This window comes from Impatiens glandulifera, chromosome 1 (genome assembly GCF_907164915.1).
Source record: "Impatiens glandulifera chromosome 1, dImpGla2.1, whole genome shotgun sequence".
NCBI classification, from domain to species: Eukaryota; Viridiplantae; Streptophyta; class Magnoliopsida; order Ericales; family Balsaminaceae; genus Impatiens; species Impatiens glandulifera.
In genome coordinates, this window is record NC_061862.1 from 17,704,288 (window position 1) to 17,724,893 (window position 20,606).

Consider the following 20,606-nt stretch of genomic DNA (forward strand, 5'->3'; position numbering starts at 1 on the left):
CCAAGCCGAATCACCAAATTACCGAAACCGACCCATCATTCTCTGTAACCTTCATCATCCGAATCTGGTTCTGCCTATCATACAAGTGTGCTGCTTCAACCTGAAACAAACCTCTTCCGCGCTTGAACCTAGTTCAAGGGTTTGTGACAGTTTGTGTAGTATTGAAACCCCAGTGTTAATCTCTAACCGGATTAACCACCACCCTTCGAGTAAGAACCGCTAACCGGTTCAACCCCGGTCCTCCAGCGGCTACCTAGATCCTAACATACGGGTTTCGGGTTCTCTCTTTCTTTCAACTCAGTTTTAATTTATTAATATAATAATGTTGCTGAGTTTTGATTGGTCCGCAACAGGAACAACTAATTACTAATTCAGTAGCAGAAGATTTGATCTGTCAGGACCAAGAATAGTTACATTATGCAGGTGTGGATTCTCCCACCTACTACCAATAAATATGCTAGTACTATATTTTCTTCTCAACAAGTCATAGTCATAGCTAACTAATTATATCACCCTTAATAACACGTTCATATTTCTTAATATATTCACTAAATTATTTAAATAACTTTTTGTTCAGTTATAATTTTTAAAAAGTGAATTTTATAGGTAAAAGACTTTTTTTTTTTTAAATTAATATATTATGCGATGTGTGTTGATTATAAAATAATAAAAAAATTATAAAATTATTTAAACAATTTAATGACACATATTCATATTTTAATTGTCACATAAATCATTCTTGTCGACTAAATTAGTAGCGCTACTCTCATGTACATTAAAATTATACATTTTTCTTTTCAGTTTATTGAAAAGAAATAACACAATCATAATAAATCAAAGTAAACTATAAGGTGAGGGTTGGGATTGCGGTTTTATAAAAAAATTTGGTTATTTAAAAAGAAATGAATACAAATGATTTTGTGAAGTGGAGAACTTTTTTTAATAAATAAATTATAAGGTAATAATATATAATGATAAAATAAAAAATAATAATTAAAAAAATATATTTTTTAGTTAATAAAATGAGTGATAGGATATATTAGAATCAAGTGAAACAATGTTTTTTAAATTAAGTTATTTAAATAACTAAAACTGAACTGGCCCTCAAATTTGTTAATTAAATTGATCATCTATATAATGATGTTTAAAGTCAACAAGTATCACAATAATCAACGTCTTATTTTTTCTCTCCTCTCTTTTTCTTAATTAAATTTTAAAAATATAAATATATTTTATCTTATATTTTTTTTCTTAATTATTTTCTCACTCATTATATATATATATATACTCACCAATCATAAAATATATTTTTTTTATTCATAATTTATATAATATAAATATATATATTAAATATAGTTACCTCTTTTTATTTATTTATATATATATATATATATATATATATATATATATATATATATATATATATATATATATATATATATATAAAGAGGTAACTACATTTAATATATATATTTATATTATATAAATTATTAATAAAAAAATATATTTTATGATTGGTGAATATATATATATATATATATATATATATATATATATATATATATATATATATATATATATATATATATATATATATATATATATATATATATATATACTCACCAATCATAAAATATATTTTTTTATTAATAATTTATATAATATAAATATATATATTAAATGTAGTTACCTCTTTTTATTTATATATATATATATAATTTTCTTTATTAGTCTAAATAATTTTTTGATTAATATAAAAATTAAATAATTGGTAATAAATATTAAATACAATATGTACATACATAAAATAATAAAATTATTTCAACAATCTCAAATGGTGTATCGGTTAAAGTGCTCACATTGTATTTTTAAAACCAAGGCAACTTTTAAACAAATGATGGTTCGAATCCTAAACCATACAAATTTAGATTTTTAAGAATGCATTATTGATTATAATATATGGTGATTCAACTATTAAACAAATAATACGACGCATCCGAAAGTGTGAGGTCGAAATTAGTGGTTGGTTTGGCGAGCATTTGAAAGTGTAAGGTCGTCAGATGAAGGTTGGGTGGTGGGCGGTTGGTCGAATGTGAGGTCAGAATTATTTGTTGGTTTAACAATAATTTGAAAGTGTGAGGTGGTCACGAGATGGAGGTCGTGTGGTGGGTGGTTTGTCGAGTGTGAGATCGAAATTTTTGGTTAGTTTGACGAGCATTTGAAAGTGTGAGGTCACGAGATGGAGGTCGGGCGATGGGTGGTTTGTCGAGTGTGAGGTCGAAATTAGTTGTTGGTTTGACGAGCATTTGAAAGTGTGAGGTCACGAGATGGAGGTCGAGTGGTATGCGGTTTGTCGAGTGTGAGGACGAAATTATTGGTTGGTTTGGCGAGCATTTGAAAGTGTGAGATCACAAGATGGAGGTCTGGTGGTTGGTGGTTTGTCGAGTGTGAGGTCACGAGATGGAGGTCGAGTGGTGGGTGGTTTGACGAGTGTGAGGTCGAAATTAGTGGTTGGTTTGACGAGCATTTGAAAGTATGAGGTCACGAGATGGAGTTTGAGTGGTGGGTGGTTTGTCGAGTGTGAGGTTGGAATTAATTGTTGGTTTGACGAGCATTTGAAAGTGTGAGGTCACGAGATGGAGGTCGGGTGTTGGGTGGTTTGTCGAATGTGAGGTCGAAATTAGTTGTTGGTTTGACAATCATTTGAAAGTGTGAAGTAGTCATGAGATGGATGTTGTGTAGTGGGTGATTTGTCGAGTGTGAGATCGGAATTTTTGGTTGGTTTGACGAACATTTGAAAGTGTGAAGTCACGAGATGGAGGTCGGGTGGTGGGTGGTGTGTCGAGTGTGATGTCAGAATTAGTGATTGATTTAATGAGTATTTAAAAGTGTGAGGTCACGAGATGGATGTCAAGTGAGTGGTGGGTGATTTATCGAGTATGAGATCGGAATTAAGATTGGTGGTTGAGTTTGACGATAGATAAGAGATGTGTCATCAATTGATGCCGACTAAGATTGATGGGTGATTCTCTGAGGGGATAAAATAAAGTATATGAAAAAGTGTGAGTCACAAGATAATCGTCAATTGAGGGGTTACGTGGGGTGTTCGATGGGATAAAATATATGTTAACATTAAGTTTAAAATTAAATTTAACTTTTACCAACTAAAACTAACTTTAAATTAATTAAATTTGAATAATATTAATTTTATTTAAAATATTTATAAATAAATAATATTTTAAATATATTTTTATTAGATTATACTAGTTAGTTATAATTATCTATTTCGAACCAAAAAATATCATATCAATTAATTACCGTATCAGTTAATTACAGTGTCGATTAGATTTCTTAAGAAAATCTATTAAAACGGAATATAATTTATATTCAAACAAACGAACAAATCATTGCGATTTAGGAATAAATTTTGCAAAAACACCAACTTAATTTTTATGTCATTTTTTAAATAAAAGATTGTTTAAATTATATTATATTAATTTGTACCGATTTTGTTTAATTAGTTATTTCAAATTATTTTAAAATCTGTTAAATAATTTGATTTATAAAATTAGATATAAGGTGCAAATGTAAGGTGTTGATCAAAGTCTACTATGGATTTGAGTTCTAGTTATAACCTGGATTATATGAAAATGTTAGGATTGGGGAATGATTTTAAGGATATAAATATTTTTTTATTTTTTTTTTATAAAATGATTGTATTAATATATAATAATAAAATAAAAAATAATAATTAAAAATATATAGTATTTTAATATTTTAATTAATAAATTAAGTAATAAGAAAAATAAGTAAAATGATTTTTTTTTTTTTTTAACGTGAGTTATTTAAACTATTTAAATCAACCACACCTACATTTAATGCATGCATGACTTTTTATACTTAGCCTTGTGAAGAACGGCAAGTTGGTCCACATATTACATCCTAATTAATATGAGTAATTAAGCATTTGGTCTTCATACTCGACCACTAGTAATGTTTTTTATTCAAAATTAGAAATTAATTGTGCCGTATTCATACCAGAATAAGTTAACATTCAACTTTGTTTTATAAATTAAATTATATAACACATTATTTTACATTCATAATTAATATTATACTTTTAAATTTTTGTATTAATTTTTTATAAATAAAAAATTAAGACTTAAATTATGTTTGAGAAATCAGACAACAAATTATTTTACATTCATAACATTAATTTATGTGTTTTTAATAATTAATGTTAAATAATCACTTATGTTTTGAATCTTAATATGAAGGTAAATAAGTAAAAATAATAGGTTAACTTAATATGTTAGTTAACCTATTAATTAATATAGTTTTAAGTTTGAATTTTCAGAACGAATATTATAAAGATCAAAAGATTTTCACATAAAACATCCCACAATATTCAAAATGATGTAATTACTTAGTAGTCAATATCAAATTAATAACTTAATTATCATTTTAGCAAAGAAAAAGTTTCAACAAGTTTTTGCTCTATACGAAACTATAACTCCAAACTCTTGTTTGCATATTTAGACGTGAACATTACGTTCATGTCATTTATTAAAATAATTTAATATATATATATATTAATTTAAAGATTAAAAATAATTTGAACCTTAGATTAAGGTCAAACAAACGCATAAATAATTAGATTTATAATTTGAAAACTTATATATATACATGAACCTTAATTCAAAACAATTCAAATCTCTCATATTTCTGCTCCGCATTGCGATTTAAATTCAGATCGATCGATCGATCGATCCTCAAATCGGTAACTGCTGCTATAGATGGAGAGATCCAGTGGATTAAGTAATGATCAACAGCCTTATTATTATAACGCCGGCGGCGACGAAGAGAATCGAAGAAGCGGAGGAGCGGAGGAATTGAACGCCGCGGCGGCACCGGCAGAGGATTCAGTGGAATCGGTAAATGAATTAGTTTCAACATGGAAGCAACATCTTACTGTGAGAGCTTTCGTTGTCGCTTTTCTTCTCGGTGTACTTTTCACCTTCATTGTAATGAAGCTGAGTTTGACGACTGGCATTATTCCGACGATGACCGTGCCGGCGGGATTGCTAGGGTTCTTCTTTGTTAAGACTTGGACAAAGCTTTTACAGAAAGCTGGACTACTCCAACAGCCCTTTACTCGCCAGGAGAATACTGTTATCCAGACCTGTGTTGTCGCTACCTCCGGAATCGCCTTTAGCGGTATTTACATCTTTATTTAAAGTCTTAGAAATAAATATCAAAATATTTGTATTTCTTTTATTAATTTTAATAATTCATCTTTATTAATAACTCATTATTTCATCAAACATTATTATTTTTTATAAATAAAAAAAAAATAACTCTTAAAGAATCCCAAGATCAGGACTTAGTTGAGGAAAGGATTTTTTTGTTTTTTTTTTCCAAAAATTCTTGTTTGATCAAAATAAAAAAAAAAAAAAGATTTTTAAAATTTAAAAATTAATTACCTTTGAGTTTAGAGAATATGATTTAGTTGAGAAAATGATGGTTCTAGAGGATAATTTTGGTATTTAAATGAATAAAATTATTAATTAGATTATTGATATAATGTTTCTAAAAACTCAAACATCAAAAAGTCCTAATCATTGACTTTGTCTAAGCCTTATTTGTTATTTAAATCTCAAAATGCTTTCTAATTCAAATGGTCTTCGTTGAGATTTTTTATTTATTTTTTTATTATGGTTCGTAGTTGATTGGGAATGTAAAAGAGATTGTAAGTTGAATTTTTTATTTAAAAAAAAATTAACATTACCATATTAAGAACTTGTATTATATATATATGAGTGAGAATAGTCTCTAAAAGTAGCAATTTGGTTGTTAAATAGAGACTGTAGATTTACATTGTGCATAATATATATTATAATATATAACATGAGTTGAATATGGGTCGATTTGAGGAAACAGGAGGCTTTGGGACTTATCTATTTGGTATGAGTGAAGCTGTTGCAAAGAATAATAATGAGACTGCTTATTCAAACAATATCAAGAACCCTAAGTTGGGATGGATGATTGGATTTCTTTTTATTGTCAGCTTTGTTGGACTTTTTTGTGTCTTGCCCCTTCGAAAGGTATCTATCTATCTATCTAGTATTTACATTATGTAATTACTAATTAGCATTAGCATTAGCATAATTAGCATGTGATTAATTATAAATTGAATATTTGTAGATAATGATAATTGACTTGAAGCTTGTATATCCAAGTGGCACTGCGACTGCTCATCTCATTAACAGCATCCACACTCCTCGGGGAACTAAGCTAGCAAAGTGAGAACTGCAACTGACCCATGCATCTTCATCAATCCTCATTAATTATTAGTCATTTCTTATCTGATGATCCAAATATATATATATTGCATATACTACAGGAAGCAAGTGAAAGCTCTTGGCAAGTTCTTGTCCTTAAGTTTCTTGTGGAGCTTCTTCCAGTGGTTCTTCACTGGAGGAAATGATTGTGGCTTTTCATCTTTCCCTACATTTGGTCTCAAGGCCTATCAAAACAAGTGAGTAATTAATTAATTAATTAATTAATTACATCATGTAAGTAATCACTCCAATTAATTAATCCCTTATTTTTAACAGGTTTTACTTCGACTTCTCAAGTACGTATGTGGGTGTTGGAATGATTTGCCCACATATAGTTAATGTATCCTTGCTTCTTGGGGGTATCCTCTCCTGGGGCATAATATGGCCTCTGATAGAAGACAAGAAAGGTGATTGGTATTCTGCCACATTTGAGCAGTCCAGCCTTCATGGCCTCCAAGGTTACAGAGTAAGTAGTTAGTTCAAACTCTCTATCTTCTTTGATTCCCTGGCTTCGATTCCTTACTTCAATATTCCATGCGTGCGCGCGCGCATTAATGCAGGTGTTTATAGCCATAGCCATAATACTAGGCGATGGCCTGTATAATTTTTTAAAGGTACTCGCCCACATTTCATCTGGTCTCTATCGCGATTTCTTCCTCCGTAGAAGAAGAACCCGCGGTGTTGAAAATATCCCCAGTCTAACTGCAGGCCAAACCTTTCAAAGGGCCAAATATTACTATGAACAAGAGCGGACCCAACTCTTTCTCAAGGACGATATCCCATCTTCTTTTGCCGTTATTTTCTATTGTGGAATTGCAGTTATCTCCTCTGCGGTGCTACCCCACATCTTCCCACAGCTGAGGTGGTACTACATTGCGGTTATTTACGTCGTTTCCCCTGTCCTAGCCTTCTGTAACGCCTACGGTTCCGGGCTCACCGACTGGACCCTAACTTCCACCTACGGAAAACTTGCCATATTTTTGATAGGCGCATGGGCCGGAGCATCCCACGGAGGAGGAGGAGGAGGAGTCCTGGCTGGGCTGGCTGCGTGCGGAGTGATGATGAATATCGTATCGACTGCTTCTGATCTGATGCAGGACTTTAAAACAGGTTATATGACTCTAACCTCGCCTAGGTCCATGTTTGTGAGCCAAGTTATCGGAACCGCTATGGGTTGTGTTATATCCCCTTGCGTCTTCTTGCTCTTTGACAATGCGATCGATGATCTCGGGATCCCGAATTCTGAATACCCAGCTCCGTACGCAACAATCTACAGGAGCATATCGATCTTGGGAGTGAAAGGGTTCTCATCTTTGCCAAAACATTGCCTTACTCTTTGTTTCGTTTTCTTCGCGGGAGCTGTGGGTGTGAATGTGTTGAGAGATTGGTTGGGGTCGGGGGGGTTAGGCAAGTACATTCCGCTTCCAATGGTGATGGCGGTACCTTTCTACCTTGGAACCTACTTTGGAATAGACATGTGCGTGGGGAGCCTGGTTATGCTTATATGGAAGAAGCTTAACAGGGCCAAGGCAGATGAATTAGGACCTGCTGTGGCTTCTGGTTTGATTTGTGGGGATGGACTTTGGACTATTCCGAGTTCTCTTCTCTCTGTTACCGGCGTCAAGCCTCCCATCTGCATGAACTTCCTCGATAGAAAAACAAAATATAGTTTCGACCGATTCTTATCATCCCCCACGGCCTCACCACTTCCAAGCTAAATTTATATGTGTGTTTAATTACAGCTGTATGTATATATAGTATGTTTAATATATAATTCTCATGTGAAATATATATATATTTGTAAGTTTGTGTTGGATATATATTAATTATAATCATGTATAACTTTTAATTAATTAAAAATAAAAAATTAGTTTGATTTTTTTATTATTAATATTTAATGATTTAATCATTATTAGTCTTTTAAATTTTTTATATCTGCAAATAATATATTGTATAATAACTCTTTTATATTGTAATTATTATATAAAAATTAATTATAATATGAATTATATTTATTTAATTTACATGCATGTTATTATTAATTGATTGTAATTAAATAAATATTAAACAAAATTAATAATATATTATTTATGATTTAATTAAATTATAGAAATTATCATTATTTTCATAAGTATAATTTTTTAATAAAAAAATATTTATATTATATCTAATAATAATATAAAAAACATATATGTTTAATATATTATATAATAATATATAGTTAAAAAAATTATTTTAAAGATAAGTTCTGCAACAGACTTTATGACCCTGGTTCTCTTTGAGTTATTTAAAAAACTCACACAAAATTCATTTTTCAATAATCACTTCTCACCAATCAAATTACTCATATCATTAACAAAAATACAAAAATACCCTCTATTTTAAATTATTATTTTTTATTTTATTTATAAATATAAATACCTTTCAAGTCTTTTTACCAAAAATAATTATTACTTTCTCAAAATCATCACTTATTATTCAATTTTTCACTCTCTTAGTATTTTTAAAAACGCACGACCGAACAATTTGTGTTTTAGATGGCCCTCCAAGAGGTCATGATAATTGCATTCTTTTAAAGATTTTACAATTTATTTCTAACCAAAATTATTGCATTTGGTGAGGATGATATTGAAATTGGAGGGAGGGTCAAAATGTTTGTTAAGTGACTTAAATATATTATAATAAAATTATGAATAGTATTATGATTAATTTGAATTCTTTCTAAAATAATTTACTAATTTTTTTAACTATATATATAATTATATATCACTTTTTTCTTCATCCCCTTTTCCATTTTTTTTAATAGGAGAGCTTCAATTCCCTCAAGAAGTGTTTTAAATGTTTCCCTCTTTTTCTTTTTTCTAATTCATAATCTTCAAACAGCTAGGAATTCCTAGTTTTTGTTAGACTTGTTGGTTTCATTAAGCTCTTAGAGAAAATGGTCTCGTGTAGTCAATTGCATTTTTTGCACTATTGTGTTATATTTAATCAACATTTTTTATTTTATCATAGTCTCTGAACACACTTATATCTATTCTAATTTAACATCATATTCAAAAATTGTTATATAATGTTGTTGTGTTCGATAGTTCAAGACTAGTCTCATGTCTAAGTAACGATGAACTAAAATAAATAAAAAATAATACAAAATTTGGTGGCAAGTCTAGAAAGTTAAAATATATACATGTAAATTATGCACACATATACATAATACATGAGAAAACTATTTAATGGATTAATAAGATCAAGTGTCAACAATAATTTTTTTTTTATAAATTGTTTACCACAAGTATATATTCACTATGTTATTTTTCATACACTTAATTTATTTATATAATTTTTTTTATCATCCAATAGAATTGTAAATGAATTATAAATTTTCGAAAAAAAAACTAGAATAAAGACTAATGATTAATTAATACATGATAAGGATCTCTCCTGATAGATTGTTTTCCTTATTGTAATTCAACACCTCCTAATTTTAATCACTAAATTGTGATTATCACGATTAAATATTTAATAAAAAAAATATTTTATTCAAAAAAATTGTGCCACAAAACAATTTTATAACATACAGTTATATATGATCTACAAATTTGCTATAAAAAAACATTTTGATAGACCATCTTGTTGAGGAGAAATCGTCGAACTTATCATTCATAATATTCTTATTTTGACGTTTTTTTATATTTATTTAAGAAAACTAGTATAGTCAAACAGTTAATAATTTTTCTCGAGAATTTAAAAGCTAAATAACTTTTTGAGTACCGTTTGCTTTTTCATGTCATGTTTTTTAGTTATTTTTAAACATTTAAAATTTTTAATAATAAATTTTGTTAAAAAAAAAACTGATCATATTCTTAAAAATAATTCATTTATTTCAATCATAAATTTATTTGATCAATTTTCAAAAATAATTATAACTTAATATTTAAAATAATTGATGGCCCACTCTTGGCAGACATGAGACTAAGAGCATGCAACCCTTTTATTTTGTCAAATCAATATTCCACCTCAGCAGAAAAGAAAACAGGCACATGTTGTACTTGGTCAAAATATTACGCCCGCCTCTTATCTAAATAATTTAAATGTGAATTTTATTTATACTATTTTAAATAAATAACTAATTTATACTATTATAACTAATATTCCTATATTATAGTAAATTTTGAGAATTTAAACCCTTAAAACTTAAAACGTGTTAATATAATTAATAAAAAAATATATTAATTTATTTAAAATATATATTTATTAATTAAATATACAAGTAATATTCTTATATTATATATATTATAGGAAAATGTGAGAATTTCACCCTTAAAACATGTTAATGTAATTATAACTTAAAATATATTATAATATTTTTATAATTAAATATATAATTAAAGAGTTGGGCATGACCAGCATAGAGAGTACTGCCCTCTTTTGCTTTTACCTACAATGCAAAAAAAAAAAAAAACAATGGCCTGTCTTTTTCCACGCTGTCCGATGCGGGCACAGGTCATGCACTGAATAGGCTCTAAGAGCATCCCCATCGGTAGGTACAAATCTGATGTGGACAGAATTTGTACCTGGGTACACTAATGGAGAGATGGGTACAAATTTGGAGAGAGAAAGATGAGTAGCAAAGATTTGCTACCGAGTACAAATGAGAAAATGCCAAAAAAAGTGGTCCCCACCCACTTTTTATGCAAAACAAAAAAAAACATTTAAAAATTTTAAAAAATAAACATTTAAATATTTAAAAAAATAAACATTTAAAAATAAATATAACTTTTTTTTCTAAAAAGTTAACATGTGTTTTTTTTAATTTAAACAAATTAATATAATTAAAAATAAAACAAGATTACTTGAATTATTGAATTAAAAAATATTGTATGAATTAGATGATGTGGATGGTGGGACCACAATTGTATTTGAGATGGTTAGGGAATAGAGGTATAAATTGAGAGGTATAATTTATTTGTGATGTGCCTGCTGATGTGGCACATATTTGTACCTATGTATGGGTACAAGGATGAAGATGCTTTAATGGAGCTCATCAGGCCTTGATCCAAAGCCATTTTTTCTCTCACCGCAGCATTTCATACACTGACTATTTCAGATACGCAAAAATCAATAATAAGATATAAAATAAGTTTATTATTTTAACATGTTTTTATTCATAATTATAAATATGTGTTATTAAACATATTTATTTTAAATAAATTTTTAATATATTTAATTAGGTGATAAGTCAATTTATTAAACAAGGCCAAGTTTTTACTTATTTTTTAAATTAAAAATAATTATATAATTATGAATTATTTCACATTTTTAGTACTAAAATATATATATATTTTTTAGAGTTAGACTTAAACACACCTCAATCCTAATGTCCTGATTGTAACCATGAAGATAATTATTGTTGCCTATAAAAAAAAAATGATATCAAATATTAAAGATAACTTAGATAACATATTGTATAGAGGATATATAATCTATACTAACCACTCTAAATCCTATTATTTTTGTTTTATAAAAATCAATGACAAAATGATGATAAAAGATAAGGAAATCATCCATCTCCACTACAAAGATTTTATCGAGTTTGAGGATAAAGAGAATCGCCCACAAGTTTGGAGTTTAGATTTTGCTTTAATTCGTATATATGACTTTTCATTTATTTTTTAAACCTTAGAAAGAACGGGCAGAAATCGGTCCACATACTAACATTCTAATCAATTAATATTAATTATAGCCTCTGAAACAATTGGTCCACATATGCCACTCCCACTAGTTAAGGTCACTTTCAAAATTATATCTCTATTTTGTTCAATTTGTTCAAGTCACACCAACTTTATCTCAACATTTTAAAAAATATATATATAAATATATCTCTATTATGTTATTTTATAACATATATATTTGATAGATGAGATAAACTTGTTTAATATATATATATATATATGAGAAAAAAATAAAAAAATAAAATAAATAATGTAAAAATAAACAAAATAAAACAAAATTAATAAATACAAAAATTCTTCAAACATGTAACGAGTTCTCCAACCGACTCCATGTGTGTTTTAGATTAGGCCTCCAACAAGTTTGGATATGTTGTCCCACCATATGTTCCAATGTCTGTCTCATTTTTTAAAATCCTGCAAAATTATATATGAAAAAAAATCATTAATGGAGAGAATTTTGAAGAATGAGACAAGCCTTGAAACGTATGGTGGAACAGCATATCCAACACCATTCAATATGTCATAATAATTGCATTATGTTAAAGATTTTATAATTTATTTCTAACAAAAATTATTTGACATTTGGTGAGTACGAAAATGGGTTAAAATGTTTGTTAAGTGACTTAAATATAAGAATTAGATTTATAATTTAAATTATAATGAAATTATGTATAGTAACATGGTTGATTTGAATTCTTTCTAAAATAATTTAAATATTAATTCTATTTTTTTTAATTATATACATCACTTCCTTTCTTCTTCTACTTTTCCATTTTCTACTGTGAGAGCTCAATTCCTTAATATCTTATATGTTTAAGTCTTCCAAAATTTTCTCTTGATCTTTCTCCTTTTTCTAATTAATAATTTTATTTATGAAGTTAGAGTACATTTTTTGCACTATTGTGTTAGGCAGAACTTAGTTATCACTAAGTAAAAACAAAATCTTATAGCGATTAGTATTAACTCCAAACCAATCGTTATAGGCATATAGCGATTGGTCATAAACCAATCGCCTTCAATCGGTAGCTAGAGGTCTCTTCATTGTTGCCTTAATTGGCAACGACAATTGGTAGATGACCAATCACTATAGTCTTATAGCGATTGATTATTATTTCAATCGCAACTACCAAAATCATTTAACGATTGGTTATTAGACCAATCGCAGTTTCCTAATGGGTCTATTGCGATTGGTTATCAAATCAATTGCAGTTTTCTAATGTACCAATCGCTATAGACTCATTAGGAAACTGCGATTAGTTTGATAACCAATCGCAATAGACCCATTAGGAAACTGCGATTGGTCCACTAACCAATCGCTACTTGTTAATATAAAAAAATTAAAAATATTATTACAATACATATAAAACAGAAAATTTAACTACAACCATAATTAAACCATAAACACCAAATACTTAATTGAACCAAAATCATCATAACCAATGTTATTAAACAAACACACAACCAAAATATTACCAAGATCATAAAAAAAGAAATTCTTAACACAAGCACCGACATTTAAATCAATGTAGTATATTACACCAACATTTCAAATCTAACCAAAATTATAACAAAAGTTCTTACTTAATTCGTGTCTTCCCCAGAAGCATCGTTATCTTGTTGTTGGGTCTGCACGGGTGGAATTGTCATTGATGACCCTTGACCCGATGTTTGACCGCCAATATTAGTAAATTGGGCAAATAATATAAGATCAATCAATGCACCGTCGGGTATAAACTGTGACATAAAACGCATCATCTCGACTCTCCATTCTCAACCTCTCTTCCATTTTAGCTTTCATTTGAGCCTTCTCCACCATCAACATTTCTTTCATTTTCTCTTCCATTTGAGTCTTAACTCTTTTTTCCATATCATCGAATTTTCTTTGCATTGTCACAATCTCTCGACGTAGTTCTTTTTTGGACATTGCAGACCCTCTAACATGGGAAGCTAAAACTGATCACATTCCTATAATCTTTCCCTTGTCTTGAGGACCAAAAACTCTTTCAACCAAATCGACATCAGAAATGTCGGGACGTTTAACTCGCAAATGTCTTAATTCATCCTACAACAAAATATGTTAATACCAATAATAGATAAAATGTAAAGTAACATATTTTATATACTTACCACTTTCTACAATATGTGCAGATCAACAATTTTATCATTTTTGGTCTTAGTCGTCAAAAAGAAATCTTCATAAGTTGGTACTGATCCTTCTTGAACTTCCTAAGAATGTAAGTTAAATTTTAATTCATTTGAAAACAAAGTTAAAAAATAAGTCTTACCATTTATCATTGGAGCTGTGTAAAAGATTTGCTACCAGAACAATGTGCATATTTTGATTTTTTTTATTATTTTCTATGTTGGTAGTACTTCGTTTCTGCAATTAATATATAATGTTAAATTCAAAATGTTATATTAAGTATAAAATATGAAAAAAGAACTTGAAATTTATCGGCAAAAGTAATAGTTTTCAAGAAGTCACTCCCAATCTTGTTGGGTCATTTCATCAGGCTTATCCTCCCTGATTACTTCCACATTTCCTTCGTGCTTCCTTATCCTAGTGAGATTTATGTAGTACCTCAAATCCTCTAACCTCGTCTTCCTATGTCTCAAGGCGTCGTCTCGATAACTCTTAATATTATATGAATCAAATTTATCCTGAATAAAAGGTTTTATAGAAAAAATGATTAATTTCAAACAAAAATGTATTAAAAATGATTAACTTACGATAACAAATTGTCATAGAGTATCTAAGGTGGTGGGGGAGGTGGCGCCAATGGACCGTGCAATGTGGAATAATATTATTCTCTCGAACAATGGCCCCCAAATGTCGACTCCACGTGCCCCTATTTTTTTCGCACAACTTTTTTTCAATTGGGATAAATGTGACCTGTACCTTTTCTCCATTAGTCAATTTGGTCAATTCAAAGTTTTTGTTTTTACCTCGCCTTCTCTAGGAGCTTGAAGATTCTGTATTTGTGCATTCACCCGTCAATTGTGTGGGTTCATCTAGATTTTGCACATCATCATCAGTGGATGATTGTTCATTAGTGGATGGTCGTGTGGGCTCTACAAGATTTTGCTCATCTGGGATATCCTCCACTCGAGTATGCAACGAAGACTCACCCTAATTCATTTTTTCTTTATAAGGGAATTGAGGTGTGATTGAAAACTCTTTGGAGGTGTCATTTATACCTGAAAGAAATATTTAACATCAATATCTAAACAATAACGAAGAATAATGAAGAAAAGTGAATAATAGTAATATCATACATTTGACTGTTTATGATTTATCTTTGTTACAATATCTCAACCCGATTTATAACCAATGTCTTTGGCATAAAATATTTGTTTTGATTGGGTTGCAATATAAATAGCTCATTTTGATATTGAGACTTCCGTTGACGATTTAGGCTAACAAATTCGTATTTATTAGTTTGAAGTCATGTACCTTCGGAATGCACATCATACCAATTGCACTTAAATACAATAATTCATTACCACTAAGGTATTGCATTTCAGTTATATTTGTAAGCACACCATAATAATTTCGTGTTTTCATTCCATGACAACCAATCACGTGTATTCCAACTATTTTGAGTCTTCAATCCAAGTTCATGTCTTCTAGTGGTGAATTTATATTCATTTACTTTACACCAAATAAAAGTTGACGCATATTGTGTGGGACCGATTTCTAACATTTGTAGCTCAAAACTTCTTTCGCTTTTGTTAGAAAGTTGTTGAACTCTATTTTTGAACCATGTGTTATATTCTTCATCGCATCGACCACTTGAGCATTCTTAGATATACTCGCTACATATTAAAATTGAACACATAATCAATTTTTTAATGACATTCATACATATAAAATAAATTGAGAACATTCATACCTATAAAATGGCTCCGCTTTTTCACAATTTTTTAACACATATGAATGAGCCAATTCTCGTTCATCTGATTCATAAATGTATGTTCTCCCTGATGATAATTCCTCAACAGATGAAAATATGGCAAGAGAACTTGGTGGTTGGGTGACATGTGCACCGAGGAATCTTGAAAATACGTTGTACACAAGCTGATATTTTCATTTACTAGATAACTATCACTAATTGATGATTCATGATGATATTTATTTCAAACATATCTTTACAAAGTTCTCATATATTATTCTATTGGATACATCTATCTATATTGAACCAGCCCTCCAATCAAAACCTTCATTGTTAAATGAATAGGAAAATATATCATAATGCCAAAAAATCCAGGCAAAAATATTTTTTCTATTTGCATAGTGTTACAATAATATCATTCTGAAGTTGTTTTAAGTCGGCTTTCAATAGTGATTTTAAACACAACTTCTGAAAGAATTTTGAAAGGCCCACAATAGCTTCATACACCTCATCCTTAAGTAAACCACGTGTCGCAAGCAGAATAAGATACTTTAGTAAAATATGGCAATCGTGACTTTTTAATCTGGAAATCTTTAAATCTTTGACATTTATACATCCTCTAATGTTTGAGCAAAACCCTTCTGGCATTCTTATGTCTTTTAAAAATTGACACAACTTCAATTTTTTTTCATTAAACAATGTATAAGGGACCGACTGGATATTGAAGAACACCCTTCACATGAACTGTTGCATGAATGACGACATATATTCATGAGCTCCAAATCTTGAAGTGCTTTTAAATTATCTTTGGTCTTTCCTTTTAGATCCATGATGGTTCCAAGAACACTATTACATATATTTTTTTAAATATGCATCACGTCTAAATTATGTCTCAGCAATAAATCTTTTCAATAAGGTAATTCAAAGAAAATACTTATCTTATTCCAATTGTCATCCCGATTTTGATGATTCAAAATATCCTTTCTGGTGAGATCTCGAGTGAGAACTCTACCTTTCAAATCGTGTACTTATCTAAAAATCTCACATCCCGATAATAATTGAGGCTCACTTCTCGATTTAATAGTGCCATCAAACAATTTCTTTTGTCTACGAAATTTATGATTTGGTGGGAGAAATCGTCGATGACACATGTAACACTCTTTATTACCATTTATCAATCTCATGGAGCAATTGTTCTTACTACAAAATGGGCATGCCAATTTTCCCTTCGTACTCTATCTAGACAAATTTGCATAAGCAGGAAAGTTGTTTATTGTCCACATTAAACTAGCACGTAATTTAAAGTTATAAGAAGTTGAGATGTCATAAGTTTCTACGTTAGTACTTCATAACTCACTTAATTCGTCAATTAACGGCTGTAAAATACATCAATATATCTCTTGGACTCTTTAGACCCGAAATTAACATGGATAGTATAAAATTGTAAGAGTTCATGCAAAGTGTCGGAGGAACGTCATAAGAAATGAGGATCACTAGCCAAATGTTATACGATGTCTTTCTATTTGCAAACGGTTGAAATCCATCACTTGCGAGACCAAGTTTTACATTACGAGGCTCAATTGTAAAATTTGGATAATCTTCATCGAATGATTTCCATGCCAAAGAATCAGCGGGATGTTGCAAAACTTCATCATCAACCCTTGTATCTTTATGCCACATCATTAAAGGACCAATTTTAGAACACATATATAATCTTTGAAATCTCGGTATTAGTGGGAAGTAACGTAACACCTTATTGGGGATAGTTTTTCCATTCGCTTTCTTCTTAGGTTCTCCACTTTATTCTTCAGTTTTCCACCAAGAAACTCCACACACTTTACATGAATTCAAAATCTTGTCATCTTTTCGATACAGTATACAACTGTTTTTACAAGCATCTATCTTCTCATAGGAAAGTCTAATATCTGAAAGAAACTTTTTACAATGATAATAAGATTCAGGAAGATTAGAATTCATTGACAATATTTCTTCCTTTAACAATTTTAACAACATGTTAAATGAAGAATTTGTCCATTGTCCAACATTCTTGAGATAGAGTAATTTTAATAATGTTGATGCCTTTGAAATTCGGGAGCTTTCATACAATGCTTCATTTGATTCGTTTAAGAATATGTAAAAAAATTTAGCATCCTCATTTACCCCTTCCTCATTTGCCCCATCCTCATTTGCCCCTTCATTATTTGCCCCTTCCTCATTTGATGCATCAACACCACATGGATATAAATCGTTTTATATATTTCTCATACAAACATCCCCATCAAAATCATTACGCTCCAAGTTTACATCCACTGTAGAATCGATATAAAGTTTTCCAAAATTATCTTCTTCAGTTTGTACATTAGAACTACTATCAATATGTACATTAATCCTATCATTGTGTCGTCATTTTTCCCCATGACAATTCCAAAATGTGTAGCTCTTCCTTATTCCATACAAAATCAAATGTTATCTTACGTCTTATTTGTCTAAATATACTCTATTGTCACATTTAACGCATGGACATGCAATATTGATAATTCAGCCAGAACTCATAGCAAAACTAAGAAAAGAATCGACTCCTTGAATGTATTTTGGAAGATGTCGACCTTTTTCCGTATACAACATCCATTTTTTTATTATGGGTATCCATATCTAAACCTAAATCAATTTATATCAAAAATTCAAATTTATCAAAAATACATATCATAACCTAAATCAAAGTCATGTCAAAACCTAAATTAATATCATGTAAAAACTAAATCAATATCTATCAAAACCTAAATCAATATCTATCAAAAACATAAATAAATATCTATCAAAACCTAAATCTAATATCAAATCATGCACATAATCTTTTATTAGCAATTTCAATTATGACCTAATAATTTAAGTTTAAATACCTGGATTCAAGGAAACTCCGGTCTCCAATGAAAAAAAGAACTTAGGTGGCGCGAGAAAAACACGTCTTCAACAACTCCTCGATCTAGCACTCAACCAAAAATAAATGAAATTAAAGCACAAGTTAAGAACCATTACAGAGATATACATCAACATTTCACATAAATATACAACATCATTTTACATAAATATGTACAAAATGATTGACTAAGACATTTACCTGGAGGAAGTGTATGTAGTGAGAAAATACTGAGCAAGTGTAGCAACAATCAACAATATGTATAATGTCGTGTACCTGTGAGAAGGGGAAGATGTATAAGATTATAATCATTTGGCAACTTGTGGATCTACGAAGAATTTTCATATCAAGGAAAATGAAATGTTTTATGTTAATTTGATAAAGCAACTAGATCAGATCTATCTAATGAATCTTCATATTAACATAAGTTGACCGCTCTTAAACTTCATATAACATAACTTTATATTCTTTCTCACGATGCTTATACTGAATGGCTGATAGAGTTTAAAGGCAACAATAGAACATATGATATCAGTTTGCAAGGTTCAATCAGAAATAAATTATACATATCGCATACTTAAACAACGCCTTAGAATAGAAATCCACAAAACAATCGGAAGGAAATGTGCATACCAAGGTTCTCGTATAGTCTTTTCTATCAAATCTTTATCGAACAAAAACAGAATGCCAGCGCGGATCTCCGACCTAAAACCCCTCGCATGGAGAAGAAGATTAGGAGAGGGTGAGCTTCATTTGAGAATTGTAGTTCCACGAATTTAATGAATATAATAAAATATTTACCTATAAACAGATCTTGGTCGCACCTTCGGGCAACTTGAACAGATCTTGGGCGTAAGAATAATGGTGGAGAAAGGGCTTCAATCGGGAGGAGAGCGAAGGAAGAACGACGGAGAAAGGGCAACTTGATGGATCTTCAACGGATCTTGAACGATTTGTCGGCGCGTAGGAAGAACGGAGGAGACGAGAAGAAAATTGGCTAGAGGATAGAGATAAGCGGGGAGCAGGGGAGGCTCTCGAGCTGAAAATGGTTTTAATAGGAAATAACGATTGATGTGAGAACCAATCGCTAGTATCACTTAAGTAAATAGTGATTGGTTAATGTACCAATCACTAATATATAGGTAATTGTGATTGGTCATTATTCCCATCAATATTATGTTTGAGTTATATTATTATAACCTTGTGGTCATGGGTTCGAATCCTATGGTAGGCGTTAGTTTAAATGTTTTTTTTACCATTTCCAATAGAAGTTTATAAAAATCAATTTTTGTGATGATTTTGAAAAACAATAAATTTAATTAGTAACAATTTTATATTGAATAGACTTTTGGGTAAATATTTGATCAAATAAATATTGCTGAAAAAATCTCATTATAATAATAAGTAATAATTTGGGTAACTCAAATAACAAATTTAAGAGAATTTGTTTTTTAAATAATAATTTTAAATTTGAATTAGTAAAAAATGGTATAAATACAATAAAAACAAGACAACCCTAAAACCAAACTACAATAATTAATCCAAATTGATGGGTTGGGTTTAAATGCTATTATCAATGATAAAACAAAACAATGATGATTAACACAAATTAATGGTCTATATGCTATTATTATGAACGATATCTAATATTTTCCCAATCAATGAGCTAGTTTGGAAAATATTCTATTTTTTACCAAGTCAATCTCAAACTTATTTAGTATTATTG

At 29.7% G+C, this 20,606-nt stretch overlaps 2 protein-coding genes across 2 annotated transcripts; both read left to right on the plus strand.

The window, feature by feature from the left end:
- Positions 1-4,796: 4,796 nt before the first annotated feature.
- On the plus strand, positions 4,797-5,237 carry LOC124919523 (probable metal-nicotianamine transporter YSL8). Its single transcript, XM_047459781.1, has one exon. The coding sequence runs from the start codon at positions 4,797-4,799 to the stop codon at positions 5,235-5,237; it is 441 nt and encodes a 146-aa protein (XP_047315737.1).
- A 709-nt stretch (positions 5,238-5,946) lies between these two features.
- Positions 5,947-8,059, plus strand: LOC124919532 (probable metal-nicotianamine transporter YSL7). The gene is made up of 5 exons (XM_047459792.1): positions 5,947-6,104; positions 6,205-6,302; positions 6,404-6,538; positions 6,618-6,807; positions 6,902-8,059. Exons 1-5 carry the CDS (start codon positions 5,967-5,969, stop codon positions 8,057-8,059), a joined length of 1,719 nt encoding a protein of 572 aa, XP_047315748.1. The 5' UTR covers positions 5,947-5,966.
- The last annotated feature ends 12,547 nt before the right edge of the window (positions 8,060-20,606 follow it).

Coding starts and splice junctions, on each gene's coding strand:
- LOC124919523 (XM_047459781.1), top strand. CDS start 4,797: ATGGAGAGATCCAGTGGATTAAGTAATGATCAACAGCCTTATTATTAT.
- LOC124919532 (XM_047459792.1), top strand. CDS start 5,967: ATGAGTGAAGCTGTTGCAAAGAATAATAATGAGACTGCTTATTCAAAC. Junction 6,105..6,204: donor GTGTCTTGCCCCTTCGAAAG/GTATCTATCTAT, acceptor GAATATTTGTAG/ATAATGATAATTGACTTGAA. Junction 6,808..6,901: donor ATGGCCTCCAAGGTTACAGA/GTAAGTAGTTAG, acceptor GCATTAATGCAG/GTGTTTATAGCCATAGCCAT.